Here is an 18725-nt window from a genome sequence, read left to right on the forward strand (position 1 = left end):
ACATGGACCAAGAGAATGTGAACATTACTACCAATGCTGGATTCAATCACGTCAGTTTGAACTGTTACAAGAACCCCCACAATTGTTTAAATATCAATGGGAGAAATAGTCTGTTACACAGAATCTGTTCACAGAAAACAGCCAAGCGCCTGGTGTAAATCAAAAGACAGCAGGTAAGTGGGACTGAAAAATATTCAACTGAATTTGTACTACTTTGTAGGTTCAAACCCAGACAAGGCTGTCAAACAGAATATGCCATGTATGATATGAGAAAAATTTTGGTAAGGGCCAATAAGCGAGGACAGGCACTGGATGTGGGCAAAAACAGTTCTCTTTAATTTAGCCTTCACACAAGCCTACAATTGTACACGGTCTGTCCGTAGTTAGAGCCGCTTTCAGCATCACAGCGTTCATGAGAACAAAAATTACTCCCAGGGTGAAAAGTGGCTTAGATTCTGTTGAATGATGCAAGATTGAGGGCTCCTCACACTGCCCTAATTCCCCACCGCAGGAATTGCCGCCTGCTGCTATTGATCTGGTTTCCACACTAAAGCAAGCATTTACCCAGATCTGAAGCTCCAGTCTGACTAAAGTTCACATCCTAATTATTTAAGCTAAAATGACACTTAAAAATCCCTTGCTTGTAAAGAAGTAGTCTGTTGATAAGAATATGGCGATGAAGAATCCACAGGTAATAAAAATCTTTTTGCTTAAATATTAAAGTAGAAAATGTGGGATATAGGTGACATCACACCCATTAAACAAACAGCTGCCAATTATAATCTAGGCCAGGAAGTACTTTAACCTTTGAAGATTATTCTCAGCTGATCCAATGGACATTAGTACAATAAGTAATATTCACTGATTGGAGATACCTAACAATAGCAGCAAAGAAAGTCATTAACAAACCAGAACAGTTATGTTCCTCCTACCTGTTATAATAATTCTTTTCCTGTTCAGACATGTTTTTCAAAAGGAACTCCTTTAATGTACAGGTATTCTCAAGCCATTCAATCAGTCCCAATCTGTAAGAAAATAAATCCCATTTTTTTTTTTTTTGCTATAATATGGCAAAATAAAGAGAACATATTTCTGATGGTGGAAAAAATATGTAGAGGAATTAGACAAATTGTCTGTGTTAAAATGTTGTAAACACACAAGAGATAGCACTGTGCATGTTTTGAAAACAGCTTGGAAGAGGTGCTTCAGAATGCTTCAGTAATTCAGAGGTGGTGCTCTGGCATATATGGGAATTATTTCCAAGAACGTCTTGTGATGAAGACAGAAGTCTATGTGCTACATAAGGGCCTAGCATGTCTCTACCTGGTTGTCATTGGTACAACTTGGTACGTTTTTATCTGCATGTTTCTTTGGCTGCAGGCAGCATCTCGTAAAAGAATGTTATTCATAACTTCAAAGAGCTGCTCAATGCGCTGGTCTTGCCGGAGATCTTCTCCTCCTTTCACAAGAAAGGGATATTCCCGCTCATCATGGCCTCGGATAACTATACGCTTTGGTTTCCGGATGGATTGCATTACTTTTATCTTTCACAGAATATAGAAAAAGAAAAAAATACAGAACAAATAAGAAAATACTCTGTTATAGGAATTGACCCATAAAGAGGTTATTTATTTCTATACAGCATGAAAAACAGAAATGAAATTCTTTCCTGAGTTTTTCAATGGGCATTGTCTCCAAACAGCACCTATTGTCTGTTTTTATATTTTATGTTTTTGTATATCACATAGGTCTAGTGATCTGCAGTCTGGGGATCAGGGGATCAAAACACTGTCAATAAATATTATTTATAATAAATAACAAATAATAAAATTGGAAAGCACAGGCTGAAGGAGGTAAATCACACCAAAAAGGCACTAAAAATGCTAACAGGATTACTTATGGACAAAAGTAACAACAACAGTGTCATGTGAAAAATCTTCCAGTTTTAATATGCAAACAAGGGAAAGAACCCAGCTTTAGGAAAAGCCAAGGATATCCTACAATTCTTAGTGGCCTTGATAGAGCTCTTAAGCATGATTATACGATACAAGCAACATTATGAGAAAGCCATGTTGCAAGTAAAGAGAGTCAGTTCACTGCAGGCCATTTTTTTTCAAAAGGCGCAGCCCTCAAACTCTTTTGGTGTACAGATTTCCAATGAGAAATCTAATTGGGTATTGGCAGCTCTCATGGACCCTCCATTTGAACTTACAGCCATTTAGATTTTTGAAAGTGGTGATAAAAACTGCCTTTCTTGTAGTCATTATGTTCACAAGATGGATTTCACTGTTTGAGATTCCCCCATTAGATTCCCAAGTATGTTCTACAGTGATAAATCAGTATTTAGAATAGACTTGTCATATATAAGTAAACAGGATTCCCCTCTTGATTGATCACCGTAAAGTTCTTCACCTTCCTTCTGTCCCAGGGTTGGTGCATTTTGGAACGCTGGTTTAGAATTCAAGAGATCAGGAAAAGTGAAGTGCGGGAAAAGTGAAGCACTGGTTGTAGTTTTTCAGGAGTGTTCTCTGAGCAAATTGTCACTGAGCAGTTCTAGATGTTTAACATATGAATGAATGTTTTCATTCTGTACATGGGGGAAGGGCGCTCTACATGGGGCTACCCTTGAAAAGTATCTGGAAGCTGTAGCTGGTGCAGAAGGCAGTGGCATGGGCCATTATGGGTACCTCTAGGGCTGCACTTGTAACACCTCTGCTGTGTGAACTGCATTGGGTGCCAGTTTGCTTTTGGGTCCAATTCAAAGTGTTGGTTATGACCTTTAAAGCCCTGCATGGCATAGGCCCAGGTTACCTGAGGAACTGCCTCGTCCTGGTTACATTGGCCCATCCCATGCAGTCCAGCAGGAAGGACATGTTATGGGTCCCACTGGCTAGTGAATTTCAACTGGCAGGGTCTAGGAGGAGAGTCTTTTCTGCCTTCGCCCCCACCCTATGGAATATCTTGCCCCCTGAGGTGACACTGGCCCCTACTCTCCTGGTCTTCTGGAAGAGCGTTAAGACGTGGCTCTGCCACCTAGCATGGGGATCTAATGGGGGCTTGCAGCACTGGGGGTGGTTGGTGGTTTGAGGATGCTCTCTCCGTCTCTTAATTCTGTATATATATTGTTTTTCGTAAAGTTTTTTTTTTACTGTTTTTATCACTTTTTCACTTGTAAGCTACCTAGAGTCACTTATACAAGTGAGATGGGCAGCATATAAATTTGATAAACAAACTATTCTATATTTACACACACACACACACACTATAAACTAGACCTATGTGATATACAAAAACATAAAATGTAAATAAATGAATAAAAAGATGTTTAAGATAAGATGAAAGCTGGTCAGGTGACTTTGGGCCAATCACTCTCTCTCAGCCCAACTCACCTCACAGGAGGAGTTCACAGTAGGAGAAGGAAGGAGTATTAGGTGTGTTTGCTGCCTTGAGTTATTTATAAAAATAATAAAGGAGGGATAAAAAAAATCTTAAAAAAAAAAGATAATGCATAATATAATGCAGCCCTATCTAAAGAAAAAAAATCAGCAAAGAAACCAGAATGTCTGCATTCCCTCTGAGGGACCTTAGTTGCTTTTCAAGAAAATTATCTTTACTTTGTAGAATCAGTATAACTTGTCATCTTTATTTAAGACTTCTACTCAACTACATATATTGTGATAGCATACAGAGCTTCCTCAGTAGGTTTTTCCACAAATAATTATTTGTGACTGAGGAGGGCATTTTACAAGCATGGGAGAAGCAAGTTTCTAAAAGTTTGGATGCCTTTGAAGGAAGAAACTTAGAAGGGGGTCTTCTCAGTTAATTTCAACCCCTTTAATAATATCTTCCCCCCCCCTTCCTTGTAAATTACTAGCCTTGCTTCATTTTCTCTTCCATTTTATTCCATTTTTCTTTCATTCACTCTCTAGTGCAGCTACTCCTTTCCTTTCCTTGCCTCCATTGTGCTTGTTTTCTCCCCCTTTCATTTTTGCTGTTTCTGCTGGAAGGAGGGAGAGGAATGTGTGCAACTGTGTATTTTGATCTATGATAGTTAATCATGGGTTATATGCAGATGGGGGCATCAATTAATTTTATAAACAGAATCTCTTATCTTCCAACCAATTAATTTTAATTTATAGTTGTTATTAGCTCCTCCTGCTTTGGAACATGAGTTCTGGAGATACAGATCCTACAGATGTGTCATAATCCTACTTATTGTACTGAATGGATTAATCTGGGAAAAATGTTGGATTATAATTTAAAATTAGAAAATAAATTTCTACTACAATGGTAACAGTATGCTCTGCAGGTTAATATTTAACATACCCTCTCATCAAATCCAGAAATTTTTGCATGATATTCCGGCAATGGCTTTCCTTTACCATCATACTGACCTGAATAAGTAAAAAGTTGGTTTTTTTCAGTGCGATTTTTTAAAGAATGCTTATTTGATTAATCAAATAACACGTAACTTCATCAGAATGTATTATCTGTTTAACATATTTTTATCTGGTACACAATGCAGTACTAGATTGGTAGAAAATCTCAATGACTAGCAGGTTATTTTTATAGTAGAAAGGTAACCATATGGGAAGGATGCCTGTTAAGGGTGTTTCCATCCTACAGGTGAAACTCGAAAAATAAGAATATCGTGCAAATGTTCATTTATGTCAGTATGGCAACTCAAAGGGTGAAACCAATATATGAGATAGATGCATTACATGCAAAGTGAGATATGTCAAGCCTTACTTTGGTATAATTGTGATGATTATGGCGTACAGCTTATGAAAATCCCAAATTCACAATCTCAGAAAATTAGAATATTACATGACATCAACAACCCAAGGATTGGAAATAGAACAATATCGGACCTCTGCAAAGTATAAGCATGCATATGTACTCAATACTTGGTTTGGGCCCCTTTTGCAGCAATGACTGCCGCAATGCGGCGTGGCATGGATGCTATCAGCCTGTGGCACTGCTGAGGTGTTATGGAAGACCAGGATGCTTCAATAGCGGCCTTCAGCTCCGCTGCATTGCTCGGTCTCATGTCCCCCATCTTTCTCTTGGCAATGCCCCATAGATTCTCTATGGGGTTCAGGTCAGGCGAGTTTGCTGGCCAATCAAGCACAGTTATCTCATGGTCATTGAACCAGGTTTTGGTACTTTTGGCAATATGGGCAGGTGCCAAGTCCTGCTGGAAAATGAAGTCAGCATCCCCATAAAGCTCGTCTGCGGAAGGAAGCATGAAATGCTCCAAAATCTCCTGGTAGACGGCTGTGTTGACCCTGGACTTAATGAAGCACAGTCGACCAACACCAGCAGATGACATGGCTCCCCAAATCAACACAGACTGTGGAAACTTCACACTGGACTTCAAGCATCGTGCATTCTGTGCCTCTCCATTCTTCCTCCAGACTCTGGGTCCTTGGTTCCCAAATGAGATGCAAAAGTTGCTCTCATCAGAAAAGAGGACTTTGGACCACTGGGCAACAGATCAGTTCTTTTTTTCTGTAGCCCAGGTAAGACGCTTCTGACGTTGTTTGTTGTTCAGGACCGGCTTGACAAGAGGAATACGACATTTGAAGCCCATGTCCAGGATCCATCTGTGTGTGGTGGCTCTTGATGCACTAACTCCAGCCTCAGTCCACTCCTTGTGAAAGTCCCCAACACTTTTCCTGACAATCCTCTCCAGGCTGCGGTCATCCCTGCTGCTTGTGCACCTTTTTCTACCACACTTTTCCCTTCCACATAACCTTCTATTGATGTGCTTTGATACAGCACTTTGGGAACATCCAACTTCTTTTGCAATTACCTTTTGGGGCTTTCCTTCCTTATGGAGGGTGTCAATGATGGTTTTCTGCACAACTGTCAGGTCAGCAGTCTTTCCCATGCTTGTGATTCCTACTGAACCAGCCTGAGAGACCATTTAAAGGCTCAGGAACCCTTTCCAGATGTTATGGATTCATTAGCTGATTAGAGTGGGACGCTTTGAGCCTAGAATATTGAACCTTTTCACACTATTCTAATTTTCTGAGATTGTGAATTTGGGGTTTTCATAAGCTGTATGCCATAATCATCACAATTATACCAAAGTAAGGCTTGACATATCTCGCTTTGCATGTAATGTGTCTATCTCATATATTGGTTTCACCTTTTGAGTTGCCATACTGACATAAATGAACATTTGCACGATATTCTAATTTTTCAAGTTTCACCTGTAATTCTGACTTCAAGATGTCAGCAAACGTGTTTAGGAACAAACTGCTCTGTAAAGCATTGTCAGTTATGTTCCAGTCTGAAAGGAGCTCTAATATGTCACAATAGTTTTGGGTCGATAGACAAATTGAGAAATTTGACAAAATGGCTCCCATGATGGTTGTGGCTGGTGATGGGACACTCATTTACCAGAAAGCCAAGTCTGCAGGTTTCAAAAAAATACTGGCTTGGGAATCTAAGCCCTAAATGCTAAATCGCTTATGTGAACTCAAAGTGGCAGTGCCAAGAGATTTCACAACCACAGAAACCTTGAGGAAAACCACACATAAAACACCAAAATATGTCAGCTAACACATACTAAACTCTCCCCCGAAAAACTAACAGGCAAGACTACAAAGCAGAAGAAAATATACCCTCATCTCTTTTATTTCCTCTAGCCTTCAAATACTCCCAATTCTCAGATTTGTTTTGCTCATTTTTTTTTTTCAGGCAAGTGGACACAGTTTCAAACAAAATGGTAAATGCTCTGGAGATAAAAGTGATGCTGGTGACTAGCATGTTGTTTTGCAACATTCCCACTTAAAGTCCAGTAGGGCGGGCATGTTGGTAAGCACTATGAAGGGTTAGCAGGCACCATTTCAGCACCCCAGTTCTGAATAGCAACAGACAGAAAGCAAACATGTCATTGTTTCAGTTCCTGTCACCCGGTACATTAAAAACAGTCCCTCAGTGAGAAAAACATGTTCATCATTGTTTTTAAATCACATTTCAACCAAGATGCATTTTTTCACTTAAAAGCATTTGAAACTTCAGTAAATTTGAAGATTATAGAGTTCTCCAAAGTGGTAAGAATCAGAGATAGGAAATATCTTTCAAATAGTAGAGTCCAACCCACAGTGATTATATAATTATAGGATATGATTTCAATTAATAATGTTTTCATTAGGGACATTCTTTAATTTACAGTTTTTTCTTCTTTTTAGACTTCAATGTACACCTTACCAGGGATTTCCAGTTCAGTCCTCAAGAAATCTGGTTTGAATTCACTCATCCAAGGGGAGCACTCCTTTAGATTCCCAGGTTCTTTCTCACATTTCTTCATCTTTGCAAAGAGAGAAAGTGCAACTCTACTGAAGGTGTTGGTGTTCATATCTAGCAGTTTGGAACCTCCTTTTCCAAAATGATCATCAAATTCCTTTCCAAATTCCTGAAATAAAATCCATTTACAAGAGAAGTACTAGCTTTAATATAAGCAAAATATTTAGACTGATATGAAAAAAAGGGATACAGTGGCATCCTTAACTAAGGAGTAGAACCTTTACAAACTGCCAGAACTTGTTTAACTGTCTATATGCCAAAACCTAAGTGATCATCAAAAAGTACAAGTGGTGGTCAGGGCAGGATTCCATGTGTCTCAAGAGCTATGGATTGTGAGTGGACTTTAAAGATTGGTACAATGGGGTGGGAGCTTCTTATGAACTCCTGCTTCCAAAAATTACTGGTAGGTTGTTATTTCCCTTGGGATGGCACTTTCTACTGGAGCTGATAAACAGGATCCATGCTTAAATATGTTCTCCTAGAGAAGCTGCCACATTGATCTCTTAAACCACCATCAAAGCTCCAGGAGCTGTTCTTCTCACTGCTGTAATAAAGCATAACTATGCCAAAAGGAAACATACTTAAAAAAAAAAAAGAAAAAAGAAAAAAGAAGAAAGAAGAAAAAATCCCCTAGGGATTTAGAAACTAAATTCCAGGTGTCCAGACTACTTCCACCATGAGTAAAATGAAATCAAAAGCTTAGTAGGAATAATTCACATATAAGAATCCTGAGCTCTGACCCAGGCAAATTCACTGTCTTCTAGGAGAGCCTACGAATGAGGAATTCATAGCCTTTCTAAGTTCAGTCATTTACCTCAGATCTACCAAAGCAGAACCAATCATGGCTGGTTTCTAGCTGACCAGCAATCAGTTAATTAGGAGGTTCCCAAAATTCTGCCAAAAGCTGCATCCATAGAATACATATTAATTTTTGAATGGCTCAATTATATGTATGAATAGCAAAATGACTGCTTTACAGATCTCTTCAATAAGATAATTGTTGTGCAGAATTGCTAAAAAGCAGCTGCTGAACTAGGAGTCTGTAGTGATGTCTTCTAATGATTGTTCCTTAGAACACAGATTATGGAGAAAATCTTCTTAGAAATTTTCATTTGTACTACTCTGGTCAGCAATTTCTCTTCTAATGAAAGAATAAGGAGTCTGAAATAATAACAACTTCTAGGTTGATTAGCCATGAGAACAAATACAAGACAATGTTTTGTGTTCTTTGAAAAGGGGGACCACCTTCCCCAAGAAGAAATTTGTCTGGAGGAGAACCTTACATTAATAATAGCCATGTATTTGAGAATTTGTGAAAAAGGCCTATTTGGAAAAAACTTAGGGTAGAATTATGACCCCTCCTCCAAAGAGAGAGCATGCTTAAGATTCGTAACTTATGGGAGAACCAGAACATGATCTCAAAAACTGTTTCCATTATGCTTATTGAAGTCCAACTGAAATTCCATGCAGAAACTTCATGGTCCAGCATAGTAATTTTCTTGGTAGCAAAATGTAAGTGGTTTGTCACTGCCTTCTTCCAGGAAGTTTTTTTTTTTAAATTCCCAGTCTGGCCTATATAGTCCTTGGATCTCCTGGTGGTCTCCCAGCTATTTACTCCCAGGACCAACCCTAATTATCTTTTTTGGGATCAGCCAATGTTAGTTAGTCAAGCTTTTGTCCTAGCCAGTCACAAGGTATTCCAGGACCTTTTTGATGCTCCTTATTCATACCAATACACGGAACTCATAACTGGAAGGTACTGATATATATTTATGATTCTTTTTGAAAACCTGAATGAGATACTTGCTGCTCGGTAAAAGAGCTCCAAGTGTCAGGGAAGAAAAGGTCTTTACATGAGAAGATCTCATAAAGATCTCCATAAAGCCTTTATGGAGGCTCATCTGAAAAGCTTCTCTGTATGGCCAACATGAAATTATAAGAACCATTTCTACCTGTCAGATCTTTTCGATTACCTATAGTATCACAGAAAAACCATGCAGCAATTGCTCCCACCAGGCTGAACCCATTGTGTTTGTTCTCATCCATCCGATTTGGGAATCTGGACATAACACTAGAATCTTGATTTATCTTATGTGGCAAACAAGTCGAAGGTAGGTTTTTGAACTGGTAGATCAGCTTGGTGTCTATAGGTCTAAGCTCTAATTCCCATATGTAATGCAGTTTAGTCAGTCTGAGTTGGAAATTCCACAGTAGCATTGATGCTTCCTTGACTATTCCATTCATTTACTTGTTGGTATCTTCTACTGACCACCTTCTCTTTAACATGAAGTCCTTATTTGACTTCATCCCTTTGCAGGAGCAGTGCACATTCTCAGGAGGAAGGACAAAGAATGAGAAGAAGCTGAGCCTTGAAAGGTAGAGTCTCTGAAAAAGAGTTTCTTGAAATGGATCTAAAGTCTCTTCTGTAGTTATGTCCAGATCCTGCATTTGGAGCCTCCTCTAGTCTTCTTTCATTCTGAAAAATCAGAATGAATGCTCCCTCTGGAGGAATGTTTCAAAACTTTCATCCTGCTTTTCAACTTTTCAATCTGTAGCCTGAGTCATAATAGTAATAGTGGACTAGATTTGGGACTCTGAATAATTTTTGTTGTGACTGAGTTTTTAAAAATTGTTTTTAAATTGTGCATAAAGCCCAAGATTTGTGCACAGCTGCACTGAAGAATGTTAATATTGCTGGGAAATGTAACCACAATATGCATATAAGGTTTATTAAAAAAATATTTAATTCAGTAGTTAATTTATAAACTCAGTGGTATATTCAATGGGAAAGCATGATACGTACTTTAATAAATTGCTTTCTGAACCACCCAAGACCTGGAGCCTCTAGCTTTCCAAGTTTTTGGTACATTCTATCATACAATTGCTGAATATTATTTGCATTTTTCTTAGTTTTCCTCAGCTCATTTGTGACATCATCCATCCAATCCTGTAAATGCAGAATAAAAATTATTTTCTCTTCTAGGAAATGAACTGAGGGCAAACATTAAAATGTAATGGAAATCAGATCACAACTGGAAATTAATGCTGCTGAAGATAACGATAATAATTCATTAAATGTATATGCTGCCTGACTCCCAGTGACTGTGGGTGGCTTATAAATGGTTACAACATTAAAACTAAGAAAAAGAGACAAAAAGGGTAAAGATGGCAGGATGACAAAACTGGATGGGAACAAAGGAAAACAACCCACCTAATCTAAAGTCACTCAGTCACCAAAGGCCTGGGCGAAGAGCAAAAACAGCTTAAATGTTAAACAACATATTCAAGTCACTACATAAATAAATGCTAAATATATAGATAATTTCAGTTTATGAAGAATTTGGCTGTTGTACCTTGAACAGCATTGCTGGATTGGAAAGCTGGTCCAAGGAATGGACAAAATCTTGTACCACCCCTCCTTCATACAACTTGCTCTTTATTCTACAAAGGAAGGAAGCAGTGCAACAAGAAGGGAAAAGGTCACAGAAATATTCCCCTTAATTTTTTAAAGCCTTAACATAGCACAGTTTTTCAACTGTTAAGTAAACTATTTCAGCTGACAATCATCTAAAGAGAAGAGAGACTACAGCTAAGGTCAATGGCAGGTCCTGACTTAATGTATCAACTGCTATCTAAATTAAGACTTTTTACCCTTTAGGTTAAGTTAAAATAAATGTATTTCTGTTTCTCTCCAATCAGATATAATAAAAAAACAACTAACCAATCATAGTGTCCAAGCCACTTGATAACATAGACATATTAGGGGCAGCAAGCACAATCAGTTGAATGTACATACAACTTGTGGAAACTTGTTTCATCAATTATGTAATTCCTTAGTAGGAAGAATTAATCTATCTTGACTATCTCCTTTAACAAATTAAAAAACCTTTCACCTAAATGTAGCTTATAAAATTATGTGCAGACTACATTTTTGCCTAACAATAAGGATAATTTGCTTTGCTTCTAAAACATGTTTTTCATTTTTAATATTACCTTGCTACAAACTCCTTATTTTTATGACCTACGACAGTTTCCGGGAAAAAAAAACTTTCACTGCTGATCATGAAGGGATACACTATTGCTTGTGGGTAACTGTTAGCAATTTCTTCTACTATACGCTGAACGGCAGGTGCTTCCGTCTTATCCAGCATTGCCATCAACTGGCTGATCCAACCAATAAACTGCCAACAGGGAACTGAAGAAATCTATGAAAACAGTAACTGTGAATGTAGGTTACAGCAATAAAACATGCTTCTACCTTGACTCCCCTGAACCAAATAAAAACTAAATCTTTTACCTACTGCAATATGGAAATGCATGCGGAATATATCAAAAGTTTACCAAATTCAGCCAAGGACATGGTAATAGGTTCCCAAGAGCCAATGAACTTGAGACAAACAAAAATCAACTAGTTTTGCCCAGTATTTGTAACAATACTCCTTCAGCTATGGGAGCAAACAAACAAACCTTGGATTCAATGCTTTAGGTGCTGGCAATAGATAAAAAACATTTGCACGTATTGCTTCTTTGGGTGGCTGTTCTAAACATTATATTTAAATGTAAATATAGGCTTGACCTAGGAAAAAGGACAGTAAAAATCAATTCCAAGTAAACATCCGAAGCAATAGTTTATCTCACTGTATACCAGCTCCTGCTTCCCACCATGTCCAATCAAATCTTTCTGGAAGTCCTACTGGCAGGACCTGAAGGCAGCATTTTACTCCTGCTGATGTTAGGCTGTGAACCTAGAGGCAGTATATAGTCATCATAACTAGTAGCCACTGATGGACATAGCCTTCATCCATTTGTCTGTTGGCAGCAAATTCTGCAGAACCCCACATGCTGAGCTTACAACATTTTGCGGACTAAATTGTCTGCTTATCATTTTACCAGCTTCTTTCAACTTTCAGTACTTCTGTAGATCAAGAAAAACTTCTTCCTATCCATCTCCTCTTTGAAAAAAAGATTGCCTAGCTGTGCATTCACACCTAGGGTTATATACCTCTCCACAGCCTGCCCAAGGCTGAGGATTTTTGACAGGAACAATCCATGTGCAAAACAGTCCCTGCCTTCCCTGCAGTTCCTTGACCAAGCTAAAGCAGCCCTGGCATTCACAGACCTAAAAGCACAGGCACCTGAAGAATGGGAGACAGGCATGTTGTATGAATGTAGAGACAACTACACAAAGAACCACAACTGCAGGTACACAGCTTATTCTTTTCTGTCATGATCTCTGAAACTCATCCAAGAGTAATTAGCAAAGTCACTCATGGAACAAAAGGTGCCCAGTCTATATGAGATTGGAAAAGCACAGCACAGCCCAAAGAAACATCTGACTTTACACAATGATCTCTTTAATAATGTTCAATGATGGTAAAGCACAGTGACAGGGTAGGCTTCTTGCAAAGACCCATCAGTGAGAAGACCTCAACAGAAGAAGATTGTACGATGCCCCTTAATACTTATCGGAGCAGGCTGATGTGTCAATTTATAGGATAGCTTTAATGGCATCTTTCACCACTGGGTGAATACAATACTGACAGTCCCCCCCCCCTCTTTATCTCAAGTAACAGACAAATAATTTCTGGGGTCAATGCAGATGTCCTCTCCAATCCATGTCCAGTAACCAATCCTGGGGTGGCAAAGGCACATAATAAAATTGGTTGATTAATTCAAATGGCCACAACTAGGTAGAATGCATCTGGATCAAGTGATACTTCTGAAGCTGTAAATAAGATTTGTGGACTGCAAAGTTTTGCAGTTTTCTAGCAAAATTGATTATACTACCAGAAAAGCCACTTTCCATTTTGAGAACAAAGAACTGTTAAAATGAGGGTTGGAACAATTTTGACAAAAACTAGAACAAGATTCCAAAAAAGAGCAGGAGGTATAACAGATGGACAGATGAGGAGCCCTTTGAGACATCTTTTGATCATAAAATGGGAAAATGCAACAGCTGCACAAAAAACTTTCAATGCAGACAGGAAAAGGTCTTGTAACTTGAGAGACAAAAAGAACCTGAAGATCCCCTGCAGCTGGTAGGTAGTCAGATCAATTTGTAAAATGTAAAGAGGGCTACTGACTAGTAATACATATCAGTGGGAAACATGAAATCTTAATGGTACTTTTTACATCTCCAAAAAAAAAAAAAAAGCCTGGCACTCAGGAATCAATCCAAGTGTCCAAAGGATTTCAGAAAAGGTTGATGGTTTTGGCCTTAATCCCAAAAAGGAGGTCTGTCATGAGGGAGAGTTGAAACTAAATCTCTTGGACTGGGAGAACAGTACTGGAAATCATAGCTGTCTTGACAACATGGAATAATCAATATATACAGGGAAAAGATACAACAGATCCTTTGAAGAATCTGATAATTAGAGAGAAGATGAGAAGGCATTAGTACAGATTCGTCCCAATGGTGAAGAAATACTTCCCTTTGTGTTCAGGGATTGTGGCTAGCTCCTGTGCAACAGGAGAGCACTATACAATTGTCTTTGGAACTAACTGATACAGTTCTCCACATGGAACAAATACGCAGAACCACCTACTGGTGAAGCATCGATTTGTGGGATGCTCTCTGAGGCAGTTAAAGTGATCTGTAAGATTATGTTGTAGGTCTGCTAAGTGTGCTGCAACAAATAATATTCACAAGAAAGGCACGATTCCAGTGACATGTTAAGTACAGATGTCTGTGAGAATGCATTCTCTTTTTATTTAAGCAAACAATCAGTGGTCTTAATTTTTCAAAATTTATAAATGAATATGCAGCCCACACAAATGATTGCGGGTGGCTTACAAAAGTAGATAATATATTTTCCTTTAGAGATGGAAAGACTCACCTCTTCTGCCATGAATTCCAAAATTCTTTCTGGATACTTCTCTACAATTTGCAATAGTCTGGGGAATTTTAATCTAGCTTCATTTGAATTTAGTTTCAAAGCTTTTATTACTTTTTCCACTATGATTGCTGGAAATTTCTGCAAATCCTCAGTGTTTACATCTGATAAAACATAAGACCGTCAATAGAATATTAAGTTTTTAATGTTGATAAAAACTGGTTTATTTAAAGTCCTTTTTATGGCTACATAAAATAATACATTCTTTTTTCTAAAGCACTTTGTCACTTCTTCTACAGACTTGATATTTCACCTATCACCACACTCTTCACAAGAAAGCAACATATATTGAGACTTGCAAGAAGAGATCTGTTGGTTCAGGCGAAAGGCCACCTACTCTAGCGTTTTGTATCATATAGTGGTCAACAAGCAGGGCAGAAAAGTGACAAGTCTCTTCCACCGTCACTTACCAGAAACCTGAATCCAGGGCATGTATCTGTGATTCAGGAGGTAATGAATAGCTATTAAAACTGATAGCAATAGCTCATTCCTTTATGAATTTGCAAAATAATCTAAAGTGGTTGCTATCACATACAGTAGCTGTAAGTTCCAGCATTTGACCATACACTGTTAAATAAGTCCTCTTTTTATTGGTCCAGAAATCTGCTTGCATTATTTATTTGAATTGATTAGCCTTTAGTTTCAATAGATAGATGATACTTTGTTTTAATATGATCAATATTTTCCATTTCTCTGCATGATTTTATAATACTTCTATTTCATCTCCTTTTATTTGTTTTTTCTTTGAGGTATCATGTCCCAAATATTGTACCCTTTCCAATAGGGGAAGCACTTCAACCTCCCTAGCATTTTGGCTGCCATGTTCTGAACATTTTCCCCATCTACTGTATGTTTTTATGGCATTATTGAGGCATTCAAAATTAACAAATACAAGTATGTTATATGTGAAGTGATTTTTATATTTTCTTGATTGTATGTCATTTTTTAACATTTCAAATAACATTTTATAGTGCAGCAAAACTGAGTTGATTTTAGACCATGTGGGGAAAAAAATAGCAGAATGTATCATTAGCATGGTAAGAGCTGTTATTTATCAGGACAAGATAAAGGTAAAGACTAGAACATAAGACTAGCCTTATCTTGCAAACACTAGCACTACACAAAATTGAAATCAACTGAGGGTGACTTATCTATGTCAAAATCTATGATATGTATAAGTTTGAACTTATTTTCTATGGCATTTATTTCATTCCTTGTTGCAGAACTGAAAAAATGAACAACTCATCTTTTCACTCACCTGCTGAACTTTGTTCTTCTTTGCGGAGATGACTGTCACAGAAATTAGCCAATGTCATATAAGCATCGATGATTCCATTTATATCTATGTGGTCAAATGACATGGACTGTACCTCTTCTTCTGCTTTTTTCACAGCCCCACTGAAGCACAGAAAAGCTCTCTTGTTCAGCCCTGCTATCACCTGAAATCAACATATGAGAAACTTTGTGATTGTGATCCCAAACCACAATAAGGAGCAACAAAAAACAGAATATAAAATAATGAAGTTTATATGTGATTGCTTAAATGGGTTATGAAATATTTTTGATTCAACACTAAGAGACAAAACTTAGGGACACAGGTGGGAAGAAAAGATGCAAGATTCATAGATGAAAAAAGAGGAAACAATGGAAGCAAGAATTAGGAAAGGTTTGATGAAATAAAGACTTATTGACCCTACTCATGAGTATTTAATAATAATAATAATAATAACAACAACAACAACACTTCTTCTCCTCCTTCTCCTTCTTCGTGCCATACCTTTTCCATTTCTTAACTTCAAAGCACTACAATCTGGGTTTATTTAATAACAGCCAACTGGCTGAATATAAAATATGCATCAAAGAAAAAAAGTGCTTTATGCACACATTAACATACAGCTTTCATTGCTATAGGATGTGACAATCATCATGTCATATTTGTGAGCTTCTTAAGAGTATGTGGTTTCTCTTGGAAACAGAAAGTCTGAGTAGACGGACCTTTTGTCTGCCCTTATTTTGACCTTTCTTTAGAAATGGAAAAGGAGAAAGAAAGGAATGATCATAAGCTCCTGGCAGGGGGTGGGAGAGCGGGTAATAATTTGCATTAGAAGTGCTTGTGGTCACGTAAGAGAAAAATACTACCTGAAGAATCTAAATGGAATGTTATCTCTGATCAGAATGTACAAATACATCTGCAAGAATTTAATGGAGCTCAAATTAATCCTTTTGTTATGGCCACTATCATGTTTATGAAATGCTTGTACTTCAGGAATCTATTTAACTACTTCAGATTCAAAATAATTCTCACATCCATGCTTCTGTCCCAACGTATGTCAACATCCTTCTCCTCTCTTATCCTTAACCAGAATGCAATGGAAAAGGTTGTTTCTATCCGTCCCATTCAGTCTGACATGCAGTCTGGCAGGGATCTGGAGATCAGCCTTTTCTGTTGTGGCACCTGCCCTCTGGAACTTCATCTCTTCAGAGATTAGATTGGTCTCCTCCCTGTTGGCCTTCCATAAGACTTTGAAGACTTGGCTCTGTAGTTGAGCGTGGGGCCCCAAGTGTATGACAGAGCCCACTTCTCGGTTGTGCTGAATGACTGACTGTTGCTTTTGTAATTTTTCTGGGTTGCTGTGTGTCTCACGTTTTTTTGTGTATGTTTTCATCATTTTTTATATTGTTGGCTGCCCAGAGACCTGTATTTGAAATGGGCAACCATATAAATCTACTAAATAAATGAATAAATGGAAAAGGAGAACAAAAGGAGCTAAAAACAGGCAAATTGACTAGTGTCCTTGCTTCTTTATTAAGAGAGCCTGGTTCTGCTGCGAACAGTCCATAAGAACAGTAATATCCACTGAATTTTCTGCAGCATTTTGCTTTTACATCACACATTTTGGACCACATCAAAAACAAAATTAAAAATTAAAAAAAAATCCTCAAATTCTACCTTCATTTTTCTAATTAGTATTCACATTTTAAGAGATGAAATCTTACCTTTTCAATATTATCAGGTCTTTCTTCTGAAAGCATCAAGACTTTTCTAGCTTTTTCTTCTTCAATTTGGTCAAGGCATCTTGGATCCTTGGAAAGGGCACTGGCCATTATATGAAAAGTGGTACCCAAGAGGAGGTTTTGGTTACGGAAAGTAACGGCATTATTGTTCATGCTCGGTTTAGTCTCATCTGTTAACAAAATATTATAAAATTGATATTCTGGTATAATACTAAATACCTAAAAACACAACCAAGGACCCTTTCTTAAGGTCGACATCATGATGTCCTTATATATTGATGGAAAATCTACAGAAAACACTTACCCAGTAGAGAGACAGTTTTGAGTACTGTAAGAATTTGTTCAGGACTATTTTGACTCCGGCTGCGACTGTGGCTAAAACAGCAATAGCTGTGGTTCCATCTCACTTGCCAATCTTCACAGGTCTTAGAATCTCCATGCAAATCCTTCAGAAGCTTTAAGGCTACTGAGAAACTGTTCTATTTTGCCAGTCCAACAAGGGGGAAAAAAAAATCAAGAGATTACCATAAGAATGTGGAGGAAGGGCGGATCTCAAGTTCAACATATGAAAATTAATAGTAATAATAAGCATTATAGGAATGCCACAGTGCTAATACAGGGCTTTTTGACTGACTGTGTGCTTTATTTAAATATTTAATTAAAAAAAACTTCCTCCATTAATTAAATAATTTTACAAGCCCAGATTTAGGTCTAATTGCTTGTTGAAAATTCACAACGCTGTAAACTTTTTCCCCCGCTAGGAGGAAGATACAATGTTTGAAGAATTTGAGGTTATTTTACAGTCTGCTTTTTTCTGTGGACTTAATTCTTCACCTTATTAAGCTTTCAAAAATAATGTTTTTGATTTAGTGTGATGTGCAACCCCTCCATTTTGGCTTGTTCCATAAATACTAACACAGCGTTATGCATTAATACAACAAATTGGAAAATACATATAAAAGTGCCACCCAAAAATGGTAAAATGCATACAGGTAGTCCTCATTTAGCAACTGCCTCGTTTAGCAACCACTCACAGTTACAACAGTGATAAAAAAGTAACTTTACGGCCAATCCTCACATTTACGACATTTGCAGGTCTGTAAAGTAAAGTAAAACTGAAGTAAGATCATAAGAACAGTTGTGGTTTCATGTAGTGACTTCTTCGCTTAATGACCGAGTTGCCAGTCCCAATTGTGGTCACTAAAAAAGGACTACCTGTATTAACAACACTCTATGTTTGATTTGCTTCCTCAGGGACTTTGGCTCATCACTTCCACTTATGTCCTTTCTTTTGCCATATCCAGAATGGTACAATCATTTTCACTTGAAGCAAGATCAATAGGTTTATCAGAATCTTTACTTAGCACTCTCCAACAAATAAAGTATAACAATATTGGCTTTAAATTTATTTACCTTTTTTATCTTATAGTGCATCAACAAGAACTAGGGCTGGAACTTCTTAAAAATATTGCTCCAAGTTGAATTTCAAGAAAATGAGAA

The 18725-nt window shown here is 37.7% G+C and overlaps 1 protein-coding gene and 1 long non-coding RNA gene across 3 annotated transcripts in view; one reads left to right on the top strand and one right to left on the bottom strand.

Annotated features, from left to right (window-relative positions):
- Nucleotides 1-18725, bottom strand: part of PRKDC (protein kinase, DNA-activated, catalytic subunit) — a 123408-nt gene that overhangs the window by 9140 nt on the left and 95543 nt on the right. Inside the window, exons 70-80 of one of the 2 annotated variants that reach the window (XM_088130628.1) lie at nucleotides 17530-17704; nucleotides 17208-17395; nucleotides 15469-15649; nucleotides 14154-14314; nucleotides 11311-11522; nucleotides 10671-10758; nucleotides 10121-10264; nucleotides 7222-7426; nucleotides 4327-4394; nucleotides 1324-1544; nucleotides 933-1025 (exon numbers count right to left, since the gene is read on the bottom strand). In XM_088130628.1, coding sequence (XP_087986754.1) covers nucleotides 933-1025; nucleotides 1324-1544; nucleotides 4327-4394; nucleotides 7222-7426; nucleotides 10121-10264; nucleotides 10671-10758; nucleotides 11311-11522; nucleotides 14154-14314; nucleotides 15469-15649; nucleotides 17208-17395; nucleotides 17530-17704 — 1736 coding nt within the window. The other variant, XM_088130629.1, reaches the window with a different exon arrangement.
- On the top strand, nucleotides 17-15472 carry LOC148213737 (uncharacterized). The gene is made up of 4 exons (XR_015793919.1): nucleotides 17-173; nucleotides 7203-7299; nucleotides 9635-9693; nucleotides 14450-15472. It is a non-coding gene; the product is annotated as an uncharacterized LOC148213737 (long non-coding RNA).

This window comes from Python bivittatus, unplaced genomic scaffold (assembly GCF_059951505.1).
Source record: "Python bivittatus isolate LINGU-HERP-01145 unplaced genomic scaffold, Pbiv_v1 ctg000840_np1212, whole genome shotgun sequence".
Taxonomy (NCBI): domain Eukaryota; kingdom Metazoa; phylum Chordata; class Lepidosauria; order Squamata; family Pythonidae; genus Python; species Python bivittatus.